This window comes from Myotis lucifugus, unplaced genomic scaffold, assembly GCF_000147115.1.
Source record: "Myotis lucifugus unplaced genomic scaffold, Myoluc2.0 scaffold_593, whole genome shotgun sequence".
Taxonomy (NCBI): domain Eukaryota; kingdom Metazoa; phylum Chordata; class Mammalia; order Chiroptera; family Vespertilionidae; genus Myotis; species Myotis lucifugus.
Window position 1 is genome coordinate 203,916 of NW_005871641.1, and position 15,583 is coordinate 219,498.

The 15,583-nt window shown below is 41.9% G+C and overlaps 1 protein-coding gene across 10 annotated transcripts in view; it reads right to left on the minus strand.

Moving 5' to 3' along the window:
• Nucleotides 1-1,334: 1,334 nt before the first annotated feature.
• Nucleotides 1,335-15,583, minus strand: part of RPS6KA5 (ribosomal protein S6 kinase A5) — a 119,947-nt gene continuing 105,698 nt past the window's right edge. For all 10 annotated transcript variants that reach the window (XM_006104704.3, XM_023745865.1, XM_023745864.1 and 7 more), the window contains 5 exons: nucleotides 14,208-14,378; nucleotides 10,968-11,159; nucleotides 4,789-4,948; nucleotides 3,030-3,193; nucleotides 1,335-1,717 (listed from right to left, as the gene is read on the minus strand). In XM_006104704.3, the coding sequence (XP_006104766.1) occupies nucleotides 1,478-1,717; nucleotides 3,030-3,193; nucleotides 4,789-4,948; nucleotides 10,968-11,159; nucleotides 14,208-14,378 (927 nt within the window). In that variant the 3' untranslated portion in view covers nucleotides 1,335-1,477. The remainder of the gene's footprint in view (nucleotides 1,718-3,029; nucleotides 3,194-4,788; nucleotides 4,949-10,967; nucleotides 11,160-14,207; nucleotides 14,379-15,583) is intronic.

Consider the following 15,583-nt stretch of genomic DNA (forward strand, 5'->3'; position numbering starts at 1 on the left):
AATTGCTATTAAAATTTTAAAAAAATTAATTTCCAGGGGGCGCTGAGTAATATTTTTTCTGGAAAGGGGGCGGTAGGCCAAATAAGTTTGGGAACCACTGCTTTAAAAGAAAACAGAACATACAAATTCTACCACTTCTTTTTTTGCATAGGAAATGAATTAATCATATTTGTAAATGCAGCAATCTCTCAGTAAAATGTCTTCATCACAAAGCGCTTGTTTTGTGTATGAATTCAGAACTTTTGAGCAATAAAAGTGCTCTGCATAAGTTTATAAAATATGCTTTCTGGATTCAAAATTTAACAGGAAAATTTCCAAATAAGTCATAGTTATGATTTTAAAATATTATGTACATGATATCCAGCCACAGGAGGAAATGCCTCACTGTAGACAACACAGTGTACAAATATAAAGCACAGTGTTGAACAGAATTTCCCTTTAGCTTTTCCTCACGTCGGTGCCTGCGTGGCTGATGGTGACGTTATGCCACACGGCTCAGGCTATTTGTTGCAACAAGGTAGAAGGGGGTGTGAGGACAAACTTAAAATAGATAACAAAAATAAAATGGCAAAAATACAGTACATATGCTTTAACCAGTGCACTTTATAAAATAGTTCGCTTTATTCATATCCTTTTATAAAGTGCAATGTTACCTAAAACAGAGACATGTACCTTAATGGCTCGCAATACCATTGAACAAACTGCCAGGACAGAGCAGTGCAAAGTGAGAAACACGGAGCTGAGCATGCACTCAGATGGGCCCCAGAGACAGAGCCCGGGGCCATGAGTCCTTATAGCTTTTCTTTTACTTTTTGAAAAAGATTAATAGTAGGTTATCATCATATGTAACCATAAAATAAAGACAATAAGTTAAAATCCTCGCTCAGAAATAAGTATATGCCACACATAAAATTCATTACAGAATCTTTTTTAAAACAGACATTTTTTTCTCTGATAAATCCCTGTTGAAAGGGTGCAAATCTCTTAAAAGCCCACATTATCCACAAGGCGAAGCAGAAGGTGTCGCCACTGTAGGAGTAACTTGCCGGCAGACAGCTGAAAGGCCTGTGACTACTCTGCAAGCAGTTCGAATCTGGCCAGCCCCTAATCGCATTTACAGGGGCCTCTGCTCCTTCCAGAACCGTCCTGCTGGCACCAGGTAGGTCACTACACCGTGTAACCCGTGCTTCGTTCACAGTAACGTTCTCTGCCCAGTGCTTTGTTCTCTGCCCAGTGCTTTAGGACAAGGATAACCAGTGGGTTTTCCTGAAAAAATTCCCCAAGAGGCAGATTCCAATGAGACCAGCGAGACTTGTTTTTCTGTTTGGTTGGTGGTTTTTGTTTTTTTGGCTCATTCAGGGTATTTTATTTTCTTAAAGTAGACAAGCTTTGACTTTGACGAAACATCACCTCAGGCATCGCCGAGGGAGCAAAAGTGCCAGGCTCATGGGTCACAGCCCTCCCGTTCCCGTGCCGTTCAGTCCGAGAACTGGAAGAGGGGCTCCGGGTTGTTGCTGTCGGCAGGGTTGCTGGGCTGCAGTGCCTTTGTGGGGGTGGTTTTACCGTGGGAGTGCGAGGACGAAGAATGGGAGCTCTCGCTGGAGCTGCTGCGCGTCTCCGTACTGGTGCTGGTCTTCTTCATCTTCCTTCTCTTAGCCAGAGGGGCCTTGTCGACATTCTGAAGGCAAAACCCCTCTCTCTTGTACTTGTTAAAGGCCTAGGGGAGAGAAAGAAGGGAACCCGATGAAGGTACAAGGATTGAAGATTCCTTGGCAATTATGATTTACAGCAGGAGGTGACTTTGGTTGTCAACCAATAGCTCCAAGTTGCCTGGGGAACAAAGTCCTAAAACCATTGTATCCAAACCTCCTATGGGGTACAGAGTTCACGGGGTGATGGCTGAGGATGCTGCTTAAATCAAACCAGCGTGGCTGTCCGGGAGTCAGGATTCCCATACATCATTTGAAGAAGTTAGCGCTACCTCTCAATAAGAAACACTGACTGACTGGAAATTCCTGAAGACTATCAGCAACCCAACACACCCCTCCCCACACCCCACAGCTGCTACCCTCATTACTCTACAGTTCCCTGTCTGAGATTTAAAATTCTGACCACAAAGACCCAACACAAAACAGACTTAATCCATTATGGGCCCCTGCTCTCCACCTCCAAGTCAATGCAATTGGGCGTTATCTTGGCCAGTTAATCTACACAGAGATCAGGGCTACACACCCCAGGCCGGCTTTAGCCTCTGGGCAGCCTGTCTTCACTTTTCTTAGCCTCAAGCTCTGGCATGGCTGCGTTGCCCCTGACAACCTTGCATCCTGTCACTGAGAAGATATGGATCATCTGCTACAAATTCTTGCAGTTAATCTCTTTATACCTCACCTTATCCTAGTTCATTAACTTTTAAATCAATTTCTGCAGCTGAGAGGAAGCGCTATCCCTCCTTTCTCAAGATAATCCCTTCAGAGGTCACTGTATTTCTCCTTCACTCACTCACCCCTTAGACAACTAGCTGAACGTGTTTGCATCTGCTGGGCACGAATGTGCGGCTCCTGCAATGCCGCTCAGCCTTTCAAACACAACCAGTGCCGAATGCCCGTACCTACTTCTTATCCTTCACGGTCTCTAGAATATATGAGGCCCGAAAGGGTTGCTGAATGAATGAATTTTCACGGGTGCCTTAGTTCCTAGTGTTTATCGTTTTAAAAGAAAATGATTTTGCTTATTTGAGAGAAGAAAGTCCTAGTAGTAGGTACATGGTTTTCATCACCTACAGGAAATCTTCAGCTATTCCAATACCGCCCACTGCCTGATCTCACACACTCACTCCCAACATCCAGGAAGGGCACTGTGGGTTCGCAGTGACTCTGGCCCAGGCACTTGCTGTTTGTAAATGTGTTTGTGTCCTGACATTAAAAGGACTCTTATTTCTTATTTTAACTGTTATTACTCAGAGTGCGTCTCGGAGGTTATCGGGTATCTGATTCCTTTCAAACCCCACACTGCAGAGCACAGGCCCTTACGTGGAAGGTGGCCTTCACGCAGGTGTGCACGGCGGCTCCTGAAGACCCCAGGATGTCGGGAGTCATCAGAGGGTTGGAGGACAGCTGACTGCCGTCTTGGAGCCATTCATTGTATCTCAGGCCAGACATTTTAAGCCTTTTATTTGGATCAACAGTGAGAAGTCCTGTGGGAATAAACAAGACATTTTATTTTGTGATTTGCCATTTCAAACAGTTTAAAATCAACCTCAGATATAAATCTCAATTATGTTCACATGACATGATGGTTTCTATAAGGCTTCAACCTCCTACAAAAATAATTACCCTTTCATATGCTCTTAAATGCCCTAGTGAGCACTGGATGCTAATGAGAAAGCCCACAACAGCCTATTTCTAGGAGGCTGTGGGCTAACTGACTTTTCAATCAGGAGAAAATAGCCACCCCAACAAAGACTCCCCAGGGTGACCGGGTAAACTCCGAATGAGGAAAGAGCTAGACCTCCTTCAGGCCTGTACCAGCACCTTCTCTAACTCAGGGGGTGCGGTCAGGCCCAGAGAAGTGGAAGTGGAGACTCAAAGAGGAGTTCTGAGGAGGCACGAAGACAAGCCCCAGCTTTCACACCACCGGGGACCATGTGCAGGAGGCCATGCCGAGGGAGGGCTCAGCTGAGGGAGCGTGGGCACCCTGGGAAATTTCCAGAAGACAGGTCCTGGGGGATGAGAGAAGTGGGCTCAATGAGGAGGGGTGCGCAGGGATTAAGAAGAGCTAGTGCATAGGAACGCGGGGTGCAGGGACCCAGAAGCTCGGCACAACCGAGGAATCAAGTGTTCACAACGACAGAGGCAGGCAGGGCCCGGTCGTGAAGGGCCTTGAGTTTTCAATGTGCTGTGATGGGGCGTGACCTGAGGTCAGTGGATTCTCTGAAGGATTTTTAACAGAGACATGAGCACATCTGGACATTAGGAAGGTCACTCTGCCGATCGATGATGGGCAGGTGATGTGAGAGGAAGTGAGACAAGTTGGAAGAATGTTGTAGGATCTTAGGAGAGAAATGGTGATGAGGACTAACGGGGCGGCCACGTGAAAGGGGAGAGGGGTGGGAGGAGGGATGCTGAACCCGCAGGAAGCAGTGACTGGCTGTGGAAGGCGAGGAAGGCTGGGAGCTAGTAGGTATCCGGATTTCTGTTTTGGTGGCCTGGCTCCTTGGCAGTGCAAGAGAGGGAGATGTGAGGAGGCACACATTTGGGAGAAAGGAGAGTAAAAAAGTACAGGTTCGGAGAAAACCAAGATGGCGGCATAGGTAAACACCGGTGGTCTGCACACAGGAGGGTCTCAGGTTTGATTCCCAGTCAAGGGCAAGGACCTGGGTTGCAGGTTCAATCCCCAGCCCCGGTTGGGGTGCATGCGGGAGGCAACCAATCAATGTGTCTATCACACATCAATGTTTGTCTCTCTCCTTTTCCCTCACTCCCTTCCACTCTCTAAAAATCAATGGAAAAAATATCCTTAGGTGAGGTTTAACAACAACAACAAAGAGTGCAGGTTCGATGTGGAGGTGCCAGACTGGGATGGTGGTGGATCCAAGTGCTAGTTCGTGTGGAGACAGTGGATAGGATCACTGAGGGAGAATGTTCTGGTAAGAAGAAATGGCACAAGACAGCAGCCTGGAAGCCTTTTAGAACACACTGACTCCTTGAGTAATGAACAAACATATGTGTAATGGCATGACTCCACTTCAATCTCTGCACAGCACATAACAAAATTTCCTTAGATTCTTACCTTGGATCAAATCTTTAGCCTCTTGGGATACATTCTTCCAAGCTTCTCCTTCAAAGGAGAAATCTCCCGTTTTGATTTTCTTCATGATTTCCACTGCACTGGTGCATGTCAAACTTTTGTCATGAGACTGGAATGGAACTTGCCCAGACAACATTGTATACTATCAAGAAAAAAAGAAACAAAGAATGTTTCAACAGTTTATTATGATTGGCATTAATGGGTTTAAAAGATTATGTGGCTTCTATCGCTGAAACAACCAACACCTTTCAAAGACTTGTAAATAAAGAGGAATGGCTTATTATGACATCAAGATTTAAAACCATTTATTTATAATAATAAAAGCGTAATTTTCTAATTAGACTGGATGTCCTTCTGGACAAAGCCGGGTTCCGGGTGCCAGAAGGAAGCTGGTGCCGGCAGCTGGGGAAAGGAAGACCTACTCTTGCACGAATTTTGTGCATCGGGCCTCTAGTATAACTATATTCAGAACAAGAATGAAAAAGGGATACTCTGTTTGAAAAAGAGGGTGTTAAGGTTAACAGAAAATTTAAAGACAGCAGAACCCTGAATAACTATTTTTTCTATCCAATTCCATAGCCTTTCCTTAGGATATTAACTATGGATAAGAACTTAAAACATTTTTTATTTGGCCTTCTTTATTTTGTTTGTAATTATCCCAATTTTAATTTTATTTTTCTCATTGTTGGGTTAAATGTGATCAACTCTCTACAGTCACCTTATTTCATTGTAGCCACATTTGAAATTTTACATGAAAGATCAAAAGTCAATAGAGCCCTGGCCGCATAGCTCAGTTGGTTAGAGTGCTGTGGGTTGATGCCCGGTCAGGACACATACAAGCAGCAACCAATGAATGCATACAAAGTGGAACAACAAATTGACGTCTCTCTCTCAAAATAAAATAAAATAAAATAAAAAGTCAACAGGAAGACCAAAAAGCTAAGTCTTGTCTTTGTAGCAAAGACTGGATTTTTGAAAGGCTACAGAAGTTTAAGACCCTCCTTAAACTTCTTGGAGGGTCTGCTCTCAGCTTGCTGAGCGACTTACAGGCTTGCAGGGGTGAAGGGAGCTGCAGACGGCGGTGGGCGGGCTGGTAGTTAGGTAGTAACCATGTCTGTGCGCAGACCAGAGAACCGCGTGATGAGAAGGGTGGTACTGCCAGTTGGTTGGGAGGGATGTTGAGAGCAGAGCCCTAAATAGGAGGCATGGAGCTGTAGAAACTCCCAGTGACTAGGAGCAACAGCCTTTTTTCTTCCCTGGTCATCTGTCTGACAAGCAGGTGCACTCTCATGATAGCAAAGATGGTGAAGCAGTTCTGACACGCTGGCTCTCAAGAAAGATGGAAATTCTCAGGCAAGGTGATAAATCTATATATATAAAAGCCTAAGCATCCGACCGGTAGCTATGACACACAATGACCACCAGGAGGCAGACGCTCCTACCAGTAGTGATGATACGCACTACCACCAGGGGGCAGACACTCAAAGCAGGAGCTGCCAAGCTGCGGTGACTTGGCATCTGCGGTTTTCAGGTGACGCACATGGAACCAGAGAGGAGGGAGCCCGATTCCAGGGTGTGTCACCCGAGAACCACCCTCTTGCAATCCGGGACCCCTCAGGGGATGTCGGAGAGCCAGTTTCGGCCCGATCCCTGCAGGCCAAGCCGAGGGACCCACCGGTGCATGAATCCGTGCACTGTGAAAAGCAGCTCTGCTGAGGCAGGGCAGTAAGAAGGTAGGACAATTCCCTGGCGAGTGGAATGAGGGAACAGGAGACGAAATAGTTAAATAAGGCTGAGCAATTAACAGCCTGCTAATAAATTGCAAGATCTTATCTTCTCTAACCAAAGACACTTAGGAGCAAATAGTTTACACCTCTCCTCCCCAATCAGTGAGTAGCTTAGATCACCCTGGTCAGGAAGAGAGATCACAGAGACCCAGTTGGTGCCATTAGTGCCAGCCAAACCCCAGGATGGATGAAGTCAGGGGAGTAAATATCAAAAAAGCCCAGTTAGAGACAGACGGATCCAAGATAACAATAAAGCAGTGAAGCTGACCAGAAAAGGATCCCTACTCCCCTATCTGCTCATTCTGATGCATCAGCATATTAAAGGACACACCTGGCAAACTACTGAATATTCTGCTGAGACCCTCCCCTGAGAACTCCCCTAAAACTCCCACCTTTAGGAAAGAGGTAAGAACCCTCAAGACAAAGGACCCTGTGTGCTCTCTCTTGAGCACACTGTGCACCCCCTTCCTCAGGCATGTACTTCTGCTTTCTTTCTCCTAAACTCTAAGGGTCCCCAAGAGACTTACAACCAGGGGAGCAGCAGGCAGCAGCAGCTCATCTGTCCTACAGTTTCTAAATGCTGTGTCATACACTGAATGTGTGTGTGCCTCCAAAACTCATATGTCGAAGACCCAACCCTCTGTGTGACTGTATTTAGAGAAAGGGCCTATATGGAGGTAATTTAAGTTAAATGAGGTCATGGGGTGGGGTCCTGACTAAACAGGAAGTGTGTCCTTTCCAAAAGATGCACCTAGAGCTTGCTCACTCTCCCTGAGGACGAGAGGAAAGGGTATGTGAGGATACCCCCATGCTGGCCCCTGGACAGTGCACTTGCCAACCCCAGAACTGTGAGAAAGTAAGTGCTGTCTGCAGTACTTGTTATGGCAGCCCCGGGCAGACCAGGCAGTGGGTAAGCTCTATGCTAATTAATCCTGCACGTCCATGAGGTAGACTGGGTTGCGATCAAAGCCACATGTGATGCATCTTCCTGAATTATTTGTTTTAGTCAGTGGGGGTAATAGAAATTATTTTCATATTAAAATATCCGCATCCATATTTGCTAGATGCAATATGCAAAAGGACCATAGATTTCTAAGGCAAATCAGGAGACTCCAAATAAGCTTTGGGCTTGCTATGGGATAATTCAGGCTTTGTCTCGGATCTGCAGGAGATATGCATTCATTTATGTGGAAACATTTGCAAAGCACTCTTTTTTCTTGACAATTTAATGCAGGTGTTCACTTTATTTTTCATCTGTGTTTCATTATGCATCTCTAAAAGGCAAGGATTTTTAAAAACCACAATCACAACACCATTATCTACCTAAAAAAATTAGCAGTGATTCTTTTGTACAATTCCATATTCAAATTTCTCCAATTATGTTATATGCCCTGTATATTATAATCACATCTGTATGAGTTAGCTTTAGGTTGAATTTAATAAATAGAATTGAAATTAGAATTTGCTTGAATCAGAATTCAAGTAAAATGCAAACACTGTTTCTTGTCTTTTTAAAAATCTTTATTGTTGAGCCCTAGCCGGTTTGGCTCAGTGGATAGAGCGTCGGTCTGTGGACTGGGGGGTCCCGGGTTCGATTCCGGTCGGGGGCACGTGCCTTGGTTGTGGGCACATCCCCAGTGGGAGGTGTGCAGGAGGCAGCTGATCGATGTTTCTCTCTCATCGATGTTTCTAGCTCTCTATCCCTCTCTCTTCCTTTCTGTAAAAAATCAATAAAATATATTAAAAAATATCTTTATTGTTGAAAGTATTACAGATGTCCCCTTTTTAAAGTGTCATTTAATCTATAAGTTCCCACGCTATTTTTCTTATAATTTATTTGCTGGAGAAACGGGGTTGTTTGTCCTGTGGAACTGTACACAGTCTGGATATGGTGACTGCTTCCCTGTGGCATCATTTAACTGCTTCTCTGTCCCGTTTCTCTTAAAAACCTGTGAGATCTAGAGAGAAGCACGGCTTCTGTCCATACCATCACACAAAGTTGTTTCCATAGAGACAGCATTCAAAAGCTCTAAGATGATATTTTAGAACCGTAAAAAGGATGATGATTTAATTGGCTTATATTTAAAGTAAGGTTCTTTTACAGGGGATAATCTTATATTATTACAAAAAAATGAAAGGTTCTTTTTTATTTAGACATATTTTTTTCAGGAGAGTGCTACTAATGTTTAAGTCCCTAAATAAAACTCTCAAGTCTATAGAAGCTAGTTGTTTATTTTTATTTAAAAAATCTGATTCATAAATTTTAGTTTGAAAATTATAAAGATAACTTAGAATTACTGAAATAAAACCCATGTGAAACTTAAACTAAAAGAGGAGCCATCCTGCAGGGACACCTGGCTAGCCATTAGGGGAAAGCAAGCTGACACCAAAATAAACCCCAGATGGAGTGCTGGTTAAAGTATAAAAATAAAATATAATTCTAGAGGGAAATTTAGGAGGATATTTTTATAATCTAGGATTGGGGTAGAGTGACAATCTGAATCAGAGCAGGTTCCATAAAACAACAGACTGACATATCTTACTACATAGAAATTTTAAAAAACCTTTTCTATTTAAATCCCTCTGAAAACAAAATTAAAATCTCATATTACTCTAAATAAAGTTGTGGAACAAAGGACAAACCAGAAAAACATTTCCAATATTAATGGCAGACAAAAGATTAAAAACCTTAACAGAGCTTTCAAATCTCGTAAGAAAAAGTCCCCACAGGAAAGTGGGCAAAGCTCACACACAGCAATTCCTAAGAGAAAAGTACAAATGTCCAGATACATGAAAAGATGCTTAGACAACATTCATCAGAGAAATGCACGCAAATGACAACAGCAGGAAACAATTTAAGACTGAAATTGATAGTCTTCCATGTATTTGCATATAGTTCGGAGAAGATACAAAAAACCTTCTGGAAGGAAATCCAGGCATAGATTTCAAAATAAAGATGTGTATACCCTTCTCCTAGAAATCTATTCTAAACAAATGTTGAGACAAATGTAAGCACATATATAAACAATATTCATGTGTATAGTTTAAAATTAGTGAAAAAACTGGAAAATGCTAACTTCTCATTAGTAAATGGTTAAATAAACTTTTGAGACTCAAACTACTATCCTCTCATTTTAAAAAACCCACGTATATATGCATGTCTATAGAAAAGCTTATAGAAAGACATAAGGAATACACAGCATGGTGGGGAGGGGCAAAGGATTAGAGGGAGAGGGAGACCATCTCTGTGATGAGATTACCAGTGATCTCACTTTTTTCTTCTCTCTTTCTGTAGGCTCTGAAAATTTCTCCCTAGGATCATGCATTACACCAGTGGTTCTCAACCTTCTGGCCCTTTAAATACAGTTCCTCATGTTGTGACCCAACCATAAAATTATTTTCGTTGCTACTTCATAACTGTAATGTTGCTACTGTTATGAATCGTAATGTAAATATCTGATATGCAGGATGGTCTTAGGCGACCCCTATGAAAAGGTCATTCGACCACCAAAGGGGTCTCGACCCACAGGTTGAGAACCGCTGCATTACACATTATATGCATAAAAAGTAAAGTTATTTTGAAGAAAAAACACACCCAGATGTTGCTAGCTTAATGTTCCCTTTCTGATCACTGCAGCCAAGGACATTTTGTGAAAAGCATGCTGACCAGGATCACTATCAGTCACTATGAACATTTATAATTCTACTATTAACTTGTAATTTCTCCTAAATGATATTCTTTAATTACATCTTTAGTCTCAAAACCTCAAAGAATATATATATTCTCTCCTGAGAATATTTTTCTATTGATTTTGAGAAAGAGTGGAAGGGAGGGGGAGAGATAGAGATAGTGAAACATCGATGTGAGAGACATACATTGGTTGGCTGCCTCCTGCATGCGCCCCAACTACAGGTGGGGATCGAGCCTGCAACTGAGGTATGTGCCCTTGACAGGAATCAAACCCAGGACCCTTCCGTCCGCAGGCCAATGCTCTATCCACTGAGCCAAACACGCTAGGGCTCAAAGAATATATTTTTACTGTTTTTCTACTGAGTCACTTAGCTATTTTCACATTATATCTAACATGCATATCTTTTGAAAATACACTGTCCTTCTAAAAACACAATATATAACTCTTATTCACACAAAACACAGCTGCCTTAAATATTTCAAAATAAACCAAAATCAAAATTCCTACATTTTCTCCAATGCAAATTTTAAGAAAAGGAAACAGCCTTCCGTCAGGCCTCTAACGGAAAAGAAACCAACTTGCCGATTTTGTCATGACTTTAGGAAAACCAGCAGAGAGAGAGGCAGGTACAGAGGACATCTGCGAGCGGACGAGGCGCCAGGCTCCACTGGAATGCACTCACCAGAATGACGCCCAGGCTCCAGAGGTCGCAGGACTCGTCGTAGCCGTTCTGGTTCAAGAGCTCGGGGGCGGCGTAGTGGAGGGTGAAGCACGGGGTCTTGAGAGGCTGATTGTCAGGCGGCTTTAAGCGCGCAAACCCGAAGTCAATTATTTTAATTTCCAAGTTGTCATGTTCATCAGTGAACAGTAAATTCTGCAAGACACAAACGCTCACATCAGGCTCTCACGAAAACGTCACGGGGCTTGGTGATGCCATTTAGGTAAATCATGTCATTACTGGGTTCCGGCACAGGGAGGGTCTGACCGGGAGGGGCTGGGAGCTGGACCTCAGTGTACTGTTGTTCTCTGCTCCGACATGTTTTGTGTTATTTCAACCTGACAATGTCACGGGAAACATTTGTCGACTGCATCGTGTCTCCTCTGACGTCAGAGCCTCTTCTAGGCTTTCCTGGAACTCTGTGTTTGCGTTCTACTTTCTCCACCAACCTCCCTTCCAAGATGGCTCGCGTGAGCCTTCTCTCCATTCAGAGACACCACCCAGTCGTGAATTTGAGATGGAATGAAAATGGGAATATAATTACATAGTCACATGTAAGGCTTCACCACAACTGAAGTCACGGGTGGGGTTCACGGCTTGTACTTGAGAGCCGTCTTCAGCAGATGACTCCGGAGCTCCGCCCCCGGCAGGCGCTGCGCCTCAGGCAGGGCAGGGAGACAAGCACACCTGGCCCCTGGTCATGAGCTACTCGATCTCTGAGAATGACTTCAGCTTATTCCTTATCAAGAATGGCCGTGGACTCCCTGGATCTTAGTCCTGGAAATGGAGGGGATGTAGCATGCCCCTCTCTCCTCCTCTCCCAACTCTAAGAGGAGTGGGGTGTCAACAGTCAGGAATGGGAGGGAATAACAATTCAATCTCCTTGTAGCTTCGTCTCAAGCTCTGCCTGAAACGAATTTGATATAATTTTTCTTCATCTTTTAAGACTATGGGAACCAATTTCAGAAATACAAAGCAGCTTATAAGAATGTCAGCCAGCTTCTAAATTTATCTGATTCTCACCTAGAATTTAGGATTTTGCCTAAGCAGAAAATGAGTGCCACATAAATATCTACCAAGAGATACAGAATCAGATCTTAAAATGCTAAAACACTGGGAAAAGGATTAAATGCTTAGTTTGGAAATAATATACTCTTCCATTTAAAAGTCAAAGTGAAAGCTCTTTTGTTATGAAAATGTTAGTACAAGGTACATTTTCATTTCTCTAAAAAATAATTTTGATTTAGAATTACAACTGTAGTAGAATATCGTAAATAATCTGACAAGTCTTCATTTCAAACGACTATGTGAGAGGAAAGTTTTCTAACAAAAGAAGAATTAAGTATCAGTGAACTAGGAAGGCAAACTAAATCCTGCTGGAGGGACAGTTGCATCGTTTGAGGCTCATGAGATAACAGATGGCCAGTTATCAAAGAATAAAACATGTGAAAACGAATTCTATACACTCATGGAACAGATCTTTTCAACCTAAGAAAATTACATGCTTGTTCCTTGTCTATCAAGAAAACATTTAAGTGGTGTGCTTTCACATTTAAAAATAGACAGCTAATCTCCGATGCACAGAGCGCCATATTTTCAGTGGGCGTTCTGTAGGAGAGTGAGAACTATGATGAAGGAAGCAGAGGGGTAGCTGTCATAGTTGCAAGTTCATAAAGCAAATGTAGTTTTGATGAACCACGAGTAATAAGAATAACAGTAATACCTAATACATAGACTGGCCCTGGCCAATGGGCTCAGTTGGCTGGAGCATCGTCCAGTACACTGGAAGACCACAGGTTCAATTCTCAGTCAGGACACAAACCTAGGTTGTGGGTTCAGTCCCCAGTCGGGGTGTGTACAGGAGGCAGTCGATGCATGTTTCTCTCTCACATCAATGTCTCTCTCTCTCTCTCTCTCTCTCTCTCTCAAAATCAGTGAGCATGTCCTCAGGAGAGGGTTGGAAAAAGAAATAATAGGCTGAAGTTTAAATACTTTAGAAATTGTTCAGTTATATTTGAATGCACATAATTTGATTTTTAAAAACATCCTCTTCATGTCAATAATCTAAGATACTTAAATATAAGGCAAAAATGGTGCTTTTTTTGAGAAATATTCTTTTGTGGTTTAACACAAAAAATAAACACCAAAAAATTAATTTTAAATATACTTAAAAATGCATTATAATTACCTGGGTAATAAAAATGATGTTCCATTTTAAAGAGAAAATATGTACAATTTTGCATAGGGTAAAGGATGACTCATTGTTATTATTTTATAAATTACTGGGTTTTGCTTTTAAATTTTCATTATTATTTTGATGGTTTTCTGAAAGGGAGGAACTTTCTTACTTTTGATACTAAAAAGGGACCATTCTGTAGCTAGAACCTTCTTAACCTTTTAATGAAAAGATATGTGAAAAAGCTGCTATTTCTGCACCACTACACAGTTCTATAAGTACATGAGCAAAGAAGAGCACATATAAGGATGGTGTAACTGATTAAACCAAGATCATTCTTTGTGCTTAATATTTAGAACAGAATTATATACGTTCCTATTCATGAGCTAATTGATTTGATTACAAATGTGAAAAATAAGCATTCAAAATATGTGAAAACGAATTCAAAATATACCACTAAAAACCCCCCTCTAGCCTGGCCAGTGTGGTTCAGTGGTTGAGTGTCGACCCATGAATCATGAGATCACTGGTTCAATACCCGATCAAGGTACATGCCGGGGTTTCGGGGTTGATCCCCACTATGGGGTGTGTATCAATGTTTCTCTCTCATGGATATTTCTATCTCTCTATCCCTCTCCCTTCCTATCTCTAAAAATCAATTTAAAAATGTATATAAAAATTGTTTAAAATAACCCTCTAAAATGGTATAGATATAGAGGGGATATTATTTTCTGCTACAAAAATTTCCATTGCTATTTTTAGTCCACAACTGTTGCATAAAGTATTTCGCCCATAAAAGGCTCTCACACTTACAAATATAACCTCAAGATGATCAGCAGGCAAAAAAAAAAAAAAAAAAAAGACGAATTTATTTTAGGCTGAAATAGAAAATAAAAAAATCCAAGAAACATGGTATTTCCAGGTATGTATTTAGCAGAAAGCCCTGAAAGTAAGAAAGCCCACACATCTGGGGGATAGTTAATAATGAGGCTGGATGGAGCAATGTGAGAGAATGTGTTCTTCTATACCTCAGGCTTCAGGTCTCTGTGCACCACTCCGACGTCGTGCATGTGGCTCACAGCTGAAACCAGCTTCCGCATGATGTAGCTGGCTTCGGTCTCACTGAAGTGCTTCTTTTTCTTAATGCGTTCAAACAGCTCTCCCCCGTTCAGAAGTTCCATAACTAGAAAAGTGTGAAGCTAGAAAACAAAGAAGAAGAATGTGGAGGGCCTTAATGAAGAAAAATGTATTAATATATGAAACATTTATTGACTATAAACTATCACCAGTAAATTTAAATAATCCTTTGTTGCAGTCATCAACAGCAATCCTGTGTTTTAGAAGAAAGAGCTGAAGGGTACTGTGGCTTTTTTAGAATTCTATTTTGGTAATGGAAAATTTCAAGTACTGCAGTGCAGTCTATATATTCTTCTCTTGATGAATTCTTTCATTTGAATTTCATTCTAACCCTCTCTATCAAGTTTACATATCTTTCTTGTTAAAGTGTGATCTAGCACTGATAATGTAAAATTGGCTGCTTTAAATAATATACAAGATTCCTGATAAAAGGCGTTGTTTGATGATGCCACTTTAAACCTCCTGTTAGGGCTTAACAGATAAGCTTTAGAGTTCCTGGCAATACCGATGGCCAACACCCATAACTTACTGTAGGTTGTTGTTTTTTAAATAACTGCTTTTGATCCAAATGGCATTATCTTAATTAGTTTAATCAGTTATATACTTACTAGGCTTTCCATAAAGAAAATAACATAGCTATCAAAAAGCAAAGGAATTATATTAGCCCTCAAATTAACACATATGGTTTTAAAAATATATTAAATCAATACTCCTAGCACCAACGTCACTCAAAAACCAAAATATTTATGTTTCCCTTTGAATTAGCAAAATCCAGAAAACTTGCTTCATAAAAAAGACAATTATAAATACATCATCTTGCATATATTGGGTAAAATGTAAAGAGTGGACAACCTGCCCTAGCCGGTTTGGCTCAGTGGATGGAGCGTCAGCCTGCGGACTGAAGGGTCCTGGGTTTGATTCTGGTCAAGGGCACATGCCCAGGTTGCAGGCTCAATCCCCAGTAGGGGGAGTGCAGGAGGCAGCCTATCAATATTCTCTCTCATCACTGATGTTTCTATCTCTCTCTCCCTCTCCCTTCCTCTCGGAAATCAATAAAAATATATTTAAAAAAAAAAGAGTGGACAACCCTTTTAGTAAGAGAACTGTTCTCAGGTTACTAGCGATCAAGCCAATTTGAGTTTCTACATCAGACAAATAAGGTCAAAGTTGAAGTATATGCCTGTGAGCTTTTAAAAAAGATGGAGGGCAGCCTGGCAGGTGTGGCTCAGCGGCTGAGCGTTGACCCATGAACCAGGAGGTCACTGTT